This window comes from Chionomys nivalis, chromosome 8 (genome assembly GCF_950005125.1).
Source record: "Chionomys nivalis chromosome 8, mChiNiv1.1, whole genome shotgun sequence".
NCBI classification, from domain to species: Eukaryota; Metazoa; Chordata; class Mammalia; order Rodentia; family Cricetidae; genus Chionomys; species Chionomys nivalis.
The window spans coordinates 5,529,486-5,542,671 of NC_080093.1; the positions used below are offsets into that span (position 1 = coordinate 5,529,486).

General features: G+C 49.7%; 1 protein-coding gene across 4 annotated transcripts in view; it reads right to left on the reverse strand.

Annotated features, from left to right (window-relative positions):
- Positions 1–2,905: 2,905 nt before the first annotated feature.
- The window catches only part of Vti1a (vesicle transport through interaction with t-SNAREs 1A), a 323,734-nt gene continuing 313,453 nt past the window's right edge, over positions 2,906–13,186 (reverse strand). For 2 of the 4 annotated variants that reach the window (XM_057777477.1, XM_057777479.1), the window contains one exon: positions 2,906–6,272. Coding sequence is in view for 2 of the 4 variants with exons in the window: in XM_057777476.1 (XP_057633459.1) it covers positions 6,179–6,272 (94 nt within the window). In the remaining 2 variants the exon portion in view is untranslated. The remainder of the gene's footprint in view (positions 6,273–13,186) is intronic. The other 2 variants (XM_057777476.1, XM_057777475.1) reach the window with 1 other exon arrangement.

The window sequence follows — 13,186 nt, forward strand, 5'->3', positions numbered from 1 at the left end:
TCACCTTACACGGTTCTTCATAAGGACCGCCAGGGCATCCTCACCCCCATTCCTCCTTCGTAGAGCGTATCCTCAGACTTCATGTCTGCCTGACAACCTGGTCAAGGGTGCAGGTTTGTGTGGGTCTCTAGCACAAGACAGAGCCCATGACTTTACTACTCCGAGGGACCAAGACAGGAGAAACTTCAGGGTGTTGACTTACATACCTGCCCCCATGAACACCCAAAATGGGGCCTCAGGAGACAGGCAGACATCTCCACCAGAGCAATATGTGGCCGGTGCAACCGAGGCCACTTGGGGAGGTTGGGTCTGCATTTCCCCAGCATCCTGAGTCAGAAGCCAAAGGGAGCCGTGGTGGGATTTCAGAGCGATCCTGTACAAGGGCCTAGCTGACGTCACAGTAGTATCTCCCTCCAGGGACAAAAGTCTTGGGACTTCCTGTATGGAGGAGAGCTACAACTGGGTGGGGAAAGGCAGAGGGTCACCAGAGAGACTAAGGTATGCCAAGGCGCTTACTCTAATGGCCTTCTCAGTCGGCTGAGGAGACCGCTGTGGCTTGGGCCCTTGGCAGAACCTTGTGTAGAGAGGCTGGAGCCTGAGGATGTGTTCGTTCTCAACTCTGTGGGTGCTCATCATAAAAAACCCTGTTTCTTTCTAACAAGGGCATTTTGTGGCAAAACAAGTTGAAAACAAAAACTTTGGGGCACTGAAGCTGTGCTGAGCTGTGGAAAAGCGCCTGGGCTCCCTGCGGCGCCCCATCTTCCTGGCACTGCCTCCCCCTGAACACACCTGGGGGAGGCCCCAGGAGGAGTTGGGCTACAGTGTGGGCCCCGGTGTGGGCCTGCCCACAGGAAAGGCCCAGGCAGTCCTTGGCGGATGAGCGGGCTGCAGATCAATACTGGTGGAGAGGCAGCTTCGCTCCTTCTCGGCCTCCCCAGCTATTATTCATGCCAAAGGGCCTTGTTTGGATGAAGGAAAGGCGGGGTGGGAGTTGGCAGAATTACAGGCCTGCGCTCTGCCTGTAGCCGGCTCCCCCTCACCTGGATGCCCCCCTTATTTATGTAACATAAGGAGGCGATTCAGAGGATGGCATGGGTGACTTGGGCAGGGGTCCCTGTTATCCCTTCACAGGCTCCTCTTGAGAAAGGGCACCATGGGCTCAGGATGTGCCCTGCCAGGATCTCTCTTGCTCCCAGCTCACTATCTGGTCCTTTGCTCCCAGATCCCACCGGCCCGGCTTTTGCCACTTGCCTCTGGTAACCGGGCCCTGACTGGAGTCACAGGCTCCTTAGTGGGAAGTTTGCCCCTGGCTGCCTCAGCTCCCGTCACACATCCGTTTTCTGTCTGGGTTGGCTGCCCCCAGCCACCTTTAAACATTGTCCATCTTTGTGTGGTTCCTGCTGGTTCCAAGACCGTTATGGGGCCGTTTGCCTCGTCACCTCCTTGGTGACAATCACTACATGGACCGCCTGGCAGATGCCACTAGGCCGGGCCGGATGCATCACAGGTGAGGGACAGAAACAAGAGTATTTATTTAAGCTCAGGGTCAGGTTTGAAGTCAGCAGGTCACAGCATCGGTGGTCACAGGAAAGAGGACAGTTTCTTTCTCAGTAGGGGTTGGCTAACCACACACACTTCCTTCCCACTGGAAAAATGGTTTGAGCTTGTCTTCTGCTGGGGTGTGGAGGTCACTTGACAGGAGGTGAGTTGTCATGTGACTAACATGGACTCTCATCACCGGAGCCCGGAGGCCCTCCAGACCCAGGTGTGGACACGGTTTCTACATCCACAGTGATCAAGGAGACCTAACGAGGCCTGATGCCTCCTGGCTGGCTCATGACTCCTGCAGGACCATCTGGGGTTTGCCCGTTTAGGATGGGAGCGGGGGACCAGGGACAGGATGAAGAAAAGGTACTATTGTCCCTGGCCTTTACCAGAGTACCCGGCCCTGAGACTGTGGTTTCCATAGTTACATAAACTAAACAGAGTGGTGATCAGATACAACAAGGAGGCACGGCAGGACTTCTGATTTCAGATGACCATGATTGGGCTCTGTCCTCTCTGGCCCCTTGAGGTTGTAGTCATGGAAAGGCCGATCAATTCACCAATGGCATGTCAAAGGAAGGAAATGGGAGGAGGCTGAGTCCCTGCATGGGGCTGCTCCTGTCACCCATTAGGGAAGCAGGGGTTGTAATGAGCTTCAGTTGGCGACACAGAGTCCCGAGACACTGCAGCACACCTTCCTGTGCCAGCCAGCTGGGCGCACACAGCTTTCTTTAAGCCTGTTTGCCCTTACTTTAGACCAGTCTCCCAAGCACACACTCAGCTGAAGGGGAAGGCAAGAGGCCCTTGGGCTGGGGACTCAGCCGCTCCTTTGAAAGCAGTGTGGGGCACAGACAACCCACGGTCCCTGGCTGTGGGCCTTCTCCTCCAGACACATTTTGCCACCTCTACTCCCGAGCATGGAGTGCCCGGAGAGGCTGCGGTTCACACCGAAGTGATGAGGAAATCGTCACTTGTGCTTAATTCCCAGCTACGTAGACAAACGACGATAAATATTTATGACGAGAAATTTCATTATTTAAAAATTCCCTTCTAAATTTCCAGCGAGCCCACTGAAGAATGCCTGCCGAACAGGTTGCAAATTAAGAACAATTATTTTTCTCTTCTGCATTTAAATATAACTTACAGCTGAAGTCATTTAAAGGGGCTAACATCAACCTTAATTAAATATTAAAGTGTACCTGTACCTGCTGCTATTGCTGCCCCTTCGAATAAGATATAACCTATTTTTGACAAGTTTTCATCTTTCTCTGTGGAAGACACTACATGAAACCAAATCAGCGGCAAAGAGGAGTGTAATGAATAATCTATTTCATATTCCAGCAGTACCCAGGGCTCAGAGTGGAAAAGATTCAGTCAGATGATGGCAAGAGGCTGCTGGGTACCGCATGACACAGCTAATGTTTAAATAATAATAATAGAAAAAAGCGATAAACAAATCATTAGCCCTTAACAGTTGTTTAATGCAATTTGTTAATGAACGTAATGGCGGGGACTGATAATGAAAGACAATAAAACCGTCTAAACAGGCGCCAAGTCGCTGGCCATGCGCAATTATTTCCTTGTCAAGTTTTTATGATTTAATGAGCCCCTCTGGGACTGACGGCTGTCAGTCAGTCGTGACTTTTTGACACCATTACAACTTCAAATACAGCAGCAGGCAGGCTGTTTTCCTCGGATTTGAAATACTGAAATGATCTGACAGTTTTAAAGAAAAGATGTGCAGAGAGAGAGAAAGAGAGAGAGAGAGAGAGAGAGAGAGAGAGAGAGAGAGAGAGAGAAAAGGCAGTGCTTGCTTCTTCCTTTCTTTCCCTCCTCCCTTCTTCCACGAGTTGATAATCTCTGGATGCTGTTTGGTAATGAAAACCCAATCACTGAGGTCATTATCTGATGAGGTTTTTGGAGCAGGCAGGCTTTTTCCCCTCTTTATTTCTTTACTTAATGATAACCCTCAATGGGCTTGCCCCGCATGGGACGGCCAGAGCCGCACAATTTTGTTCGCCATTAATTTCAGCCTTTGAAGCTCAGGGCTCAGAAGCAGTAGCAAAGCAAACCCCCCACCAAGCTGGTTCCAAAATAAGACAATCCAGCCTGCCTGAAACAGAATAGCAAATGGCCTCCCAGCCCAGGCCTGGCCACTGACGTCAGGCCCAGTGCATCTGCAGGCATCCGCCTTCGACACGGAACATTTAAAACTCTTTACAACTTAAGAGACTTTAATTAAATTGCTTTTGATTCTGGAGCGAGGTTGCATCCGCTTTATTTATACTGTCCCAGAAACTGTTTAGTCTGCATGAATTTTATACGGCGAGGGCTTCCTCCCCCTCTTCCTCCGTGCTGTCAGCCATCCTCCCCTACCTCCCACACACTCGGAAACAAAGGCTCCCAACTTCAGAAATATTCAACAACCGAAGTCTACAGAATAGAAACCTAGAACCTTCCACACATAGGCACCTGTTCCAGGTTCGCACGCTCTTCCTGGCCTGGAGGGGAAGGGAGGGAGGGGAGTATAGCCCCAGCCCCAGTTCTTCCCATGGCGCCAGGAGGACAGAGCTGGTCAGGATGTGATGGAGCTGCTGGGTCCAAGGTTGTATGTTCACAGGTTTCCACTCCCAAATCACTGGCAGCAGCAAAAGGGAACTTGGCAGAGAAAGCCAGTGAGAGGTGAACAGCAAATGCCTGCTTCTAGGGTCTTCTGCTTCTGCATGAACAAGGCAGGCTTCAGTGAAATGCTTCGGGGCCAGCAAGTGCCCGTGCTCGGCTCCACCCTGCTTGTTAGGTGGCCTTGGGAAGAAGGGGACTGGAAGGTGGGGGCAGGTGGGAGAGACAGCTTAGAACTCGGAATACCCTTAACTGAGGAACCCCATTTCTGGAGGCCACTAGAGCCGTCAGTCTACTTCCCCAGCATCAGCAGAGGCTGATGGGTTGTTTCCGTGCTTTTAATGGGTTCTTTCTTATATTTAGGCTGCCCAGAATTCAGTGATCAGAATCAAAGGTTCTTGATTCTGAGCTGGTCCCTTTAGCTGGCAGAAGAGTCAGCACAGCTTCTGGCCCTTCTCCACGGCTGTACCACTTTGGTCGCCCCAAATCCCACCCTTCCGATACAGACACTACACCTTTATTTACACAATAATAAATGATTTATCTGAACACATACAGGCCCCGGCCTGTTTACACAAGCACAATTTCTCTGGTGGATTTTGTATTTCCTGTCTACTCTATAATAGTTCTCTTTGGAGTATGAGTGTGTATGTGTGTGCGTGCAAGTGTGTGTGTGTGTGTGTGGTGGGAGATCAAGTATAGTATGATCTTACTCCATGAGTATAGGTGGTTAGCATCTTTTATGAAGAGAAAAGACTTGCTTTTCAAAAATTCAAAGCTTCCAATTATATTAAAAACAATAGTACAGACCTGTAAATGTCTATGAAGTCTTAAGAAAAACACATTTTGCTCATGACTGGAGGGAAAACAACCTCAGTTTGGGCAACTTTTAGGCCTGATCACAAATGGACTCACAATTCCCGTTACCTCAGGCAGAAAGAGAGGGGAGAAAGTCACAAAGTGTGACAGAGGTCTGAATGCAGAGAGAACCAGGCGGGCTTTGCTGATGGTAGTTCCACACTGAGGGAGGAGGTGAGGGGACACTTCCCACCAAGGTTTCCCTAGTGGATTGTCCTACAGGGCTCTCCCGTTTCATCACCACAGGCTAAATGCCCACCAGAAGAGGAGTCCTGCTCACGTTCTCCGAAATCCTCATGCTGGACGGGGGCGGGTGGGGGGTGGACAGAACCTTCTCAGACCGTCTGCGTGAACGAGGGAGGACGGCCGCTGACTGAGCGCATATTAAAGCGGAGAAGATACAGAAATGCTTACACAGGCAGGGAAGAGGAGGTCACAATTAAATACTGTGCCAGTTCTCACATTGCCGGCAGAGTCTGGGGACTATGGCATTTGGGGAAGGTGAGTAAATATTTCTTCCTGTGAATACACACACACACACGTATACGCACACACACATACTAAAAATCCACGGAAAGTGCTAAGTCAATTTCCTGTGCAAGTGACAGTGAATCTTCTCCTTTGCAATAAAGTTGTCTGGGCAAGATGGCTGTGTGCACTATGCTGGGAAGGATGGGGCTGACCTCTGGAACTGCTCACGGGTGCTGGCCTCTGATTTTTCTGGCATGTTATCCATGGACATCACAGAAACCTTTCTGGTAAAGAGAGGTACGTGACACAGAGAGGCTTCTGTGACTGAGTCATCACGTCCTCTCTCCAGCCGTGACCCCAGGCATGTCCACAAGGCAAGGAAGAATGTCACCAAAGCTATTTTGGACAGCAGATGAAGTTACCTAAAGGCAAATAAGTATTCACCTTTACCTATTAAAAAACCCGACAAATCTGGGCAAAGACCAACCTCAGAAAGGAAATCAACCCACATGCAGATGGGGACAGAAACATCTTTACACTCTCTGTGCTCCAGCTCAGCAGTGGCAAGGGAGGGACAGAGGGTCACCCGGGGCCTGTCAACACAACAGAATGATTCATGTGACCATTTTGTCTTAATTACTCCGAACAAGACAAGATCACTGTTTATCAAGGGAGAACAGATGCATCAGTGCCCTTTGACAAAGAAAGTGATGGCGGTCAGGATGGTGATGACCACGATGATCCCCAAGATGACGAGCAGGATGCGGTTCTGGATGATTCTGTGGGAAAGAGAGAAGAAAAATGCACACGGATAAATGAACAGCATTTTGACAAACACTGACCAAGCCAAGCTGGCTAAAGAACTACAGCCTGGCAGGTATACACATACATACACACACACACACACACACACATACACAGAGCTTCCAGGTCTATGAACAACTTCCACATAGAATGCTTGCCCCAAAGTGAAGGGGAACCAAGGGCTTTCCAACATTTGGGCACCATGTAGCCTCTTTGAGTGATCAAGGGCCCTATGAGAGCATCTCTTCCTAATTTAGCACAAACCCCACTTTTTTTCCTCCAGTGTTTCCCGTGAAACGAAAAGACTCCAAAGAAATATATGTCAGTGAGGTACTTACCTGAACAAAAATACCTCAGTAAAAGTGAGAGAGACTTAGCGGGGAGAGGAGAGGATTAAGAAGCAAGTGTCAAACTTGCAGCTTAGGTTGTGAAGCCGTCACCTGTCAGTGTGGCTCATGGCTTCGTCAGGCTAAGAGGAAATGTTACATATGCTCCCTGGTGCCAAAGAATGGAAATGAGAGTAACAAAAAGTCCTCCAGGTGCCTGGCAAGTGGCTGTGGGTGGGCCCTCTGGGGGATGCTGATCTCTTGGTCCAGCCCAGCTCTGCTGATGCTGACCTCAGAAAGACAAGCAGAGGAGACACGCGCTCTGGATGCCTGCAGCGCGCTTCCGCTGAAGTGATTTCATAATTTGTTACCTCATTCGGAGAAAAGAGGTCGCACACCACAATGCTTTGTTGAGCCGTTCAAAGGGAACCTGGGTCACACAGCCTCGCCCACGCTTGCTGCTCTCACAGAGCGCACCGAAATAGAAACTCAGAGAGGCTGGCCGTCTAGCTGGCTGCCCACCTGGCTTCCAGCCTGCAGCAATTCCACCCCACCTGCTCAGAGGCCCATGCGGAGTCCTGTCCTCACATGCACACGAGGCCCCTGGACAGGGCCTTCCCCGGGGAGGGGCATGTGGGGATGAGTCGGGCCTCCACTGAGCAGGGAGCCGTCCTGTGCATCTTGCAGGGGAACCTTCGCAGGGTCCCTGCGGCTGGGATGGAGGATGACATCAGGTTGCGGTTTGGGTGGCATACTCCTCACCCACCCTTTCCTCTTCACAGACGGGTGGGCACCATCCCATTAGAGTGACTCCCCTGTGTCCCCTAACAGGATAGCCCCCTGTCTTCCTGACAGGTTACAAAATGATGGCCATTTGCTGACACGTCTTCCGCAAAGCTGCTTTAGTGTCCACGTCCACTGTTCTCCCAGGAGATGAATGGTGTGCTCTGTCCTCATTCATCACACGAGGCTCGGTGAAGATCCATCTTGTTTATTTCTTCTTGTCCCACCAGAAAGCCTGTGCCCCACATTAATTCTTCTGTGATGACAGCTAATTCAGACTCAACAGGCCCTATTTACCCAGGAGGCAGGATGGAGTCTCTGTCCCACCCCACAAGCAAACAAGAATAGGACGCACAGCTTACTAACGTGCGGCTAATTAGAAACACGGACTGGTACTACTCAGGCTTCATTTAAAACTCAGTTGATTTTTTCTCCTTTTTCCTGGAAGGGAGGAGGCAGGTCCTCAGAATGGTCCCCATAGCTCTGTTTGCTGAAGTCACTGTTCAAATCTCTAGTTACCACAGTCACCCACGTCAGATTTACAAAGGAAATCAGCAGAACTGAATCTCGGCAGTAACACACATTCAAAGCATGAAAACTTAACAAATTCTGCTGTGGGTAACTTGTGGTAATGCGTCTCTTGTACAGCGTGGGCTGGGTGGCAGTGTGTCTCTTCTACAGCGTGGGTAACAACTGTCTGTCTTCTCTGTGGGATAAGAGCCCCAAGCATCCAAGATGGACACAGAGGAAGCGTACCTATGGGGTTAATGGTTTTATCTGGAACATGTTAACAAAATAAGCCACAGGCATCTCCAAATCTTAGTTGTTCTTAACTAGGCTTTCCCTGTGCCCATGGGTGTCCCTGACACCAGCTCTCCGCTGCTCTGGTGAGTCTGCCTTGTGCACCTGTGCCCACGAGTGTCCGACACCAGCTCTCCGCTGCTCTGGTGTGTCTCCTTGTGCACCTGTGCTCACGGGTGTCCCTGACACCAGCTCTCCGCTGCTCTGGTGCGTCTCCCTGTACAGAGTGTGTAGAATTCACCTCTAGAGCTTGTGGCCACAGCTTGGGAGCAGGACAGAGAACTAACTCTCTCAGGAATGTAATGACAGATTGTGGCCCTTAGGGACTGTAATCATCCCCTTCTAAGGAGGATGTAGGAGATATCTGGGCAAATTCAGCTGACAGGAAAATGTCAGGGTAGGAAAGGATGAAGGTGAAGGTTGAAGTGGGACCCTTAGATAGAGCTGTCACAGGGCCCTCTCAGACAGCTGGAGGAAGGACTGGTCATCCAAGCTCATGGGTGAGCGCTGGTGGAAGACATTGGTGCTTCTATAGAAAGGGCTGCCAGACATTTGAGACAAAGAGAGCAGAGGGTAGAGGGCCAAGTGTCAGCCTGACAGGCAGGGCCATCAACTCAGCTTCAGGCTGCAAAGGACTCGGGCAAATATGGTTTTCTAGGAAGAGAAAATGATGCACCTGAGTGGACAGGACTGAGCCAGCAGGGAGACAGGGAGAGGCTGGCAGTGGCAGACTCTAGCTATGAAGAACCCTGGAGAAGAGTTCCTGGCCATTGCTGCTGGGCAATCCCTATTGCTCTGGCCAGCTGAGCTAGGTGCAGGGTTGTGGAGCTGGGAGGAGTCAGGAAAGTCAGCGAGGTCAAGGAGCTCTGCTAGCTAGCAAGCCAGGAGAGAAGTTTGGGGGCAGCCTCAATAACTTGCTCTTACCTCTGGGTAAGGGGCCTTGATGTTCCAGCAGGCCAAGAGCAAGCAGTCTTAATCTCCCTTTTGAAAATGCAAAGTGTGTTTACCCAGTAAATAATTTAAGAAAGAGTATACACTTGAAAGACGCCTACTGAAGCAGCCAGGCTAAATCGCCTCTGGGCAGAAACCCGGATTTGCATGCTGCATTCACTGAGTGAGCATACTGTGGCTTTAAAAGAATGCAGAGGCAAATTAAAAGGAATGTGGGCCCGAAACATCAAAAATTCTCCAAGTTTACATTATGAATCACAGTGCTGTTGATATAAGATGAATTAACCATTTACTTTGAGGTTAAACTCACACAGTATTATTGAAAATGCTGATCCCTGTGTGGAACCCAGGGAGCGGTTAATCTTCCATTGCCAGTCTCCTCCCCTTCTGGAAATGGCTCTGGTGTGTGGCATGCAGAATCATAGAAGGCTGGTGCAAGTGAAGGAGGCAGGCAGCCACCTGATCAGAGTGAGGGGGCGCGGAGACTGCACTGTAGCCGGCTCTCCCCGTGGCTCTTCTTTAGATGCTTGCGTCCTCCTCTGCATCCAGCACCTGCCACCCTGCCCTGGTCCTTGGTGCTGTGTATTAGCATGGGATTTGCTTTGACCACTGGAATTCATGGGAAAAAAAAAAAAAAAAAAAAAAAAAAAAAAAAAAAAGGCAGCAAGCTGTTGCTCCCATGAGGAAGAAGCTGACTTTCAGCATTCCATCTGTCTCACTGTTTCGTTGGACAGCCCGAGTATTCCAGAGACGGCAGTGACAGGACACAGGACCTGCACCCCAGGGCTATCATCCAGAGGATCACTGCCCGTGGCCTCTCCTGGGTTCTAAGGTGATGAGGTCTGGGGATTGCCTGTTACTTCAGCACAACTACTGCTTTCTCAGTCAAGGGAAGGGCCGCCCAAGCACACTAAGGTTTGGAGTGCACACATCCTGGAAGTCAGGGTTGGACGACAGCTCATTTGGTCTCTTTATCTTGAAAAGTTGTTTTTTTTTTTTTTTTTAAATAAAGTTTAAATAAATAGAGTTTAAAATTACATTTATCTGTGTGTGTGTGTGTGTCCATGTGGAGGTCAGAGGACAACTTAGAGGAGAGGGTTCTTTCCTTCCATCACGTAGCTTGAGAAAGATCTCAGCTCAGCAAGTCTGGCAGTGCATCACCCGCTCAGTCCTCTTGCCAGTTTAGAGCCGGACTCTTTCTGCGTCCAATTGATCAGAAGCTTCTCACTGAAAACCAGGAGCTTCTTCAGCTGGGCCAAGGTTGCTGAGGGTTCCCGAGCAATGGTGCCCTTATGTGCTCTCCTCAGCAAACTGCCTAGGCCACTCTGCATCCTGAGAGTCACAGGTAAGGACTGCCGGTCACACCTCATGCCATCCTTGGCTCCACAGGTAGAGCCAGCCTAGCAGAGGGAATCTCCACCATTGCTGTGAAGGTTAGTCACCCAGACAGCTTGGGATGCTGATGTCAGGTCTCGATCTGTGGCAGCCATTTTATTTTCATGAGGAAGTCAGCTGAAGAAACAAGCTGGCCCATGAAAGGGAGACAACCAGGACCCCACCCTGAAGGTAAGATAAACTTCTATAGCAAGCCACCCTTCCTTTGAACTTTGATTAATATGAAAAAATAAATTAACTTCATTTTTCAAGACTGTTTGATTTGGGTCTTCTATTATTTGTAACCAAAAGGCACATTAGGTTGAGTCACTGCTCCACACCGAGTCTTTGATCCGGGGCACCTTCTAATAAGGGCTTCCGGCCTGTGCAGTCTCCAGCTTGGATTTCCCTGCGCTTTGCTTCCCACATCGCTAGCCACACAGGCATCTGCCTTTCTGTCTCTGTGAAGTTTTCTCTGGTAAAATGTGGCCCTTCTGCAGCCTGAATCTCTTTCATCTTCTGTATCCCTCTGACATAGAGCTTGGCAGAGATGTTTGGGGGAGCGAGCTTGAGCAGGGTGTGGCAATACAGGCGCACAAAGTTCTAACTACTTGGAAGCTGGGGGGGGGGTGTCATGTGAGCCTAGGAGACCGAGGATTGAGGCCACCCGGAGACGTACTGGGACCCCTAAGGTTTTTTTGCACACAAGCACAATGTAAGGATCAGCTACTGGCCACTGTCAGGTAGGGATGCCCGCAGTGCCCTCACCTGCTAGGGTGCATGGGGCTCGGCACACCCAGTACCATCCCTTGGACCTGCCTTGGCTCCACAGGTGGTACATGACCTAGGCAAACCTTACCAACTATAACTCTGCATTTCTTGCACAAACGTGTTCGAAAACTGGTCTGATACCCAAACCACACCACTGTGGGACAATGGTCTTTTATCCTGTTACTTGTATTATTTTTAATAAAATGCTGATTGACCAGTTAGCCAGGCAGGAAGTATAGGCAGGGCGATGGTGACCAGGCAGGAAGTAGAGGCGTGGCAATGAGAATTATGGGAAGAGGAAAGTTTCAGTTTGTAGTCATTACCCAGAGAGGAAGCCAGACACAGAACAAGCAAGATGTGACTGCCTCACTGAAAAAGGTACCAAGCCACATGGCTAACACAGACTAGAATTATGAGCTAATATAAGTTACAGGAATTAGTAAAAACCCTGAGCTACTAGGTCAATCAGTTTGTAATTTATGTAGGCCTCTGTGTGTTTCTTTGGGGCTAAACGGCTGTGGGACAGGGTGGGACAGAAACCTTAGTCAACACGACACAGTCTGCTGGGGATTCTCCTAGAGGACCAAGAGAGAAGCACAGTCCCCCTTTACTGGGTCTGATTGCAGGGCCAATGGTAGCCTGGGGCTACTGAAGACGATTCCAATCATGCTTCTAGAGAGAAGCATGTCTCCTGCCAGTGGACAAGGAAAAAGAGATGAAATGCTAAAGACATCATGCCAATCCCTGGATCTGTCTGAGAGCCTGACACTTGAAGGGTCACATTTAAGCATCTCAGTTATAGACCAGCAATTCCCTTTTGTGTGGGCAACTTTAGTTGGGAATTACGGCTTTCAACCATAACCATACGGACTCTACTGAATGGTATCCCCCCACCCCCAAAGCCATTCCACCTGGAAGCTCACAAGGTCACCTCATTTGGAAGAAGGATCTTCAATAAGAATTTTGAAAAGAAATAATCTGGTTTCAAGGCATTCATGTGTCCTGGAATCAATAGAGTGCACAGGCAGACATGAGCAATAAAGCCATGGAGGCACAGACAGAAACTGGAGCTATGCTACCACAAGCAAGAAACGCCTGCAACACCAGAAACTAGGAAAGGCACAGAAGGCTGTATTCTTTGAAGAGAGCATGGTCCAGGAAACTTCTTGGCTTCAGACTTGAAGGCTCTGAAACTATTCAAGAAACCATTTCTGGTGCTTGAAGTCACTTAGTTTAGGGCCCGTTGCTTTGGCAGTCCTGGAAATTATGAAGCCAGCACATGGACCCATGACCTTGTCTTTGACATCATGATGGTTTCCATGGCACCATTCCTTCCCTGCACCCTACAGTGGATTTATCTCAGGTCCTTCCCTAAAGGACAAGGCAGTGCTGAGAGAATTCTCTGGAAGCTTTACACACAGCCTGAGCACTTGGGGACTCAAGACTAAGCATTCTTCTTCTCTGAATGAGAACTTCTACTCATGAGCAGAGTGAGCAGCTTCCCAAAGCCACAGAGAGGTGGAGCTGGGGGTACGAATCTAGAACCCACTTCATGTGGCCCAGTATTAGTCTAGGATGCCTGACACAGTTCAGGAGGGCCAGCCTTTCCAGCCATCACCAGCAGTTAATAGCTCACATGTGCTGACATCAATTTTGACATAGTCTATGATTGAAGAGCCCCAAGGAGGGACAGGTTTTTATAGCTGGAGACACAAACGAGTTCCCCAGCAAGGAATCCAGGAAACGGGAGCTAGGACCTGAGTTCTGGCCCAACTGGGCTCAGACTCCATTCCCAAATTCTATGAAGCTTATTGGGGAGCTGCAGGCTTGTTCTGCAGAGGGCCAGATAGTAACCATAATAATTTGATGGAGCTGCCCCGAGA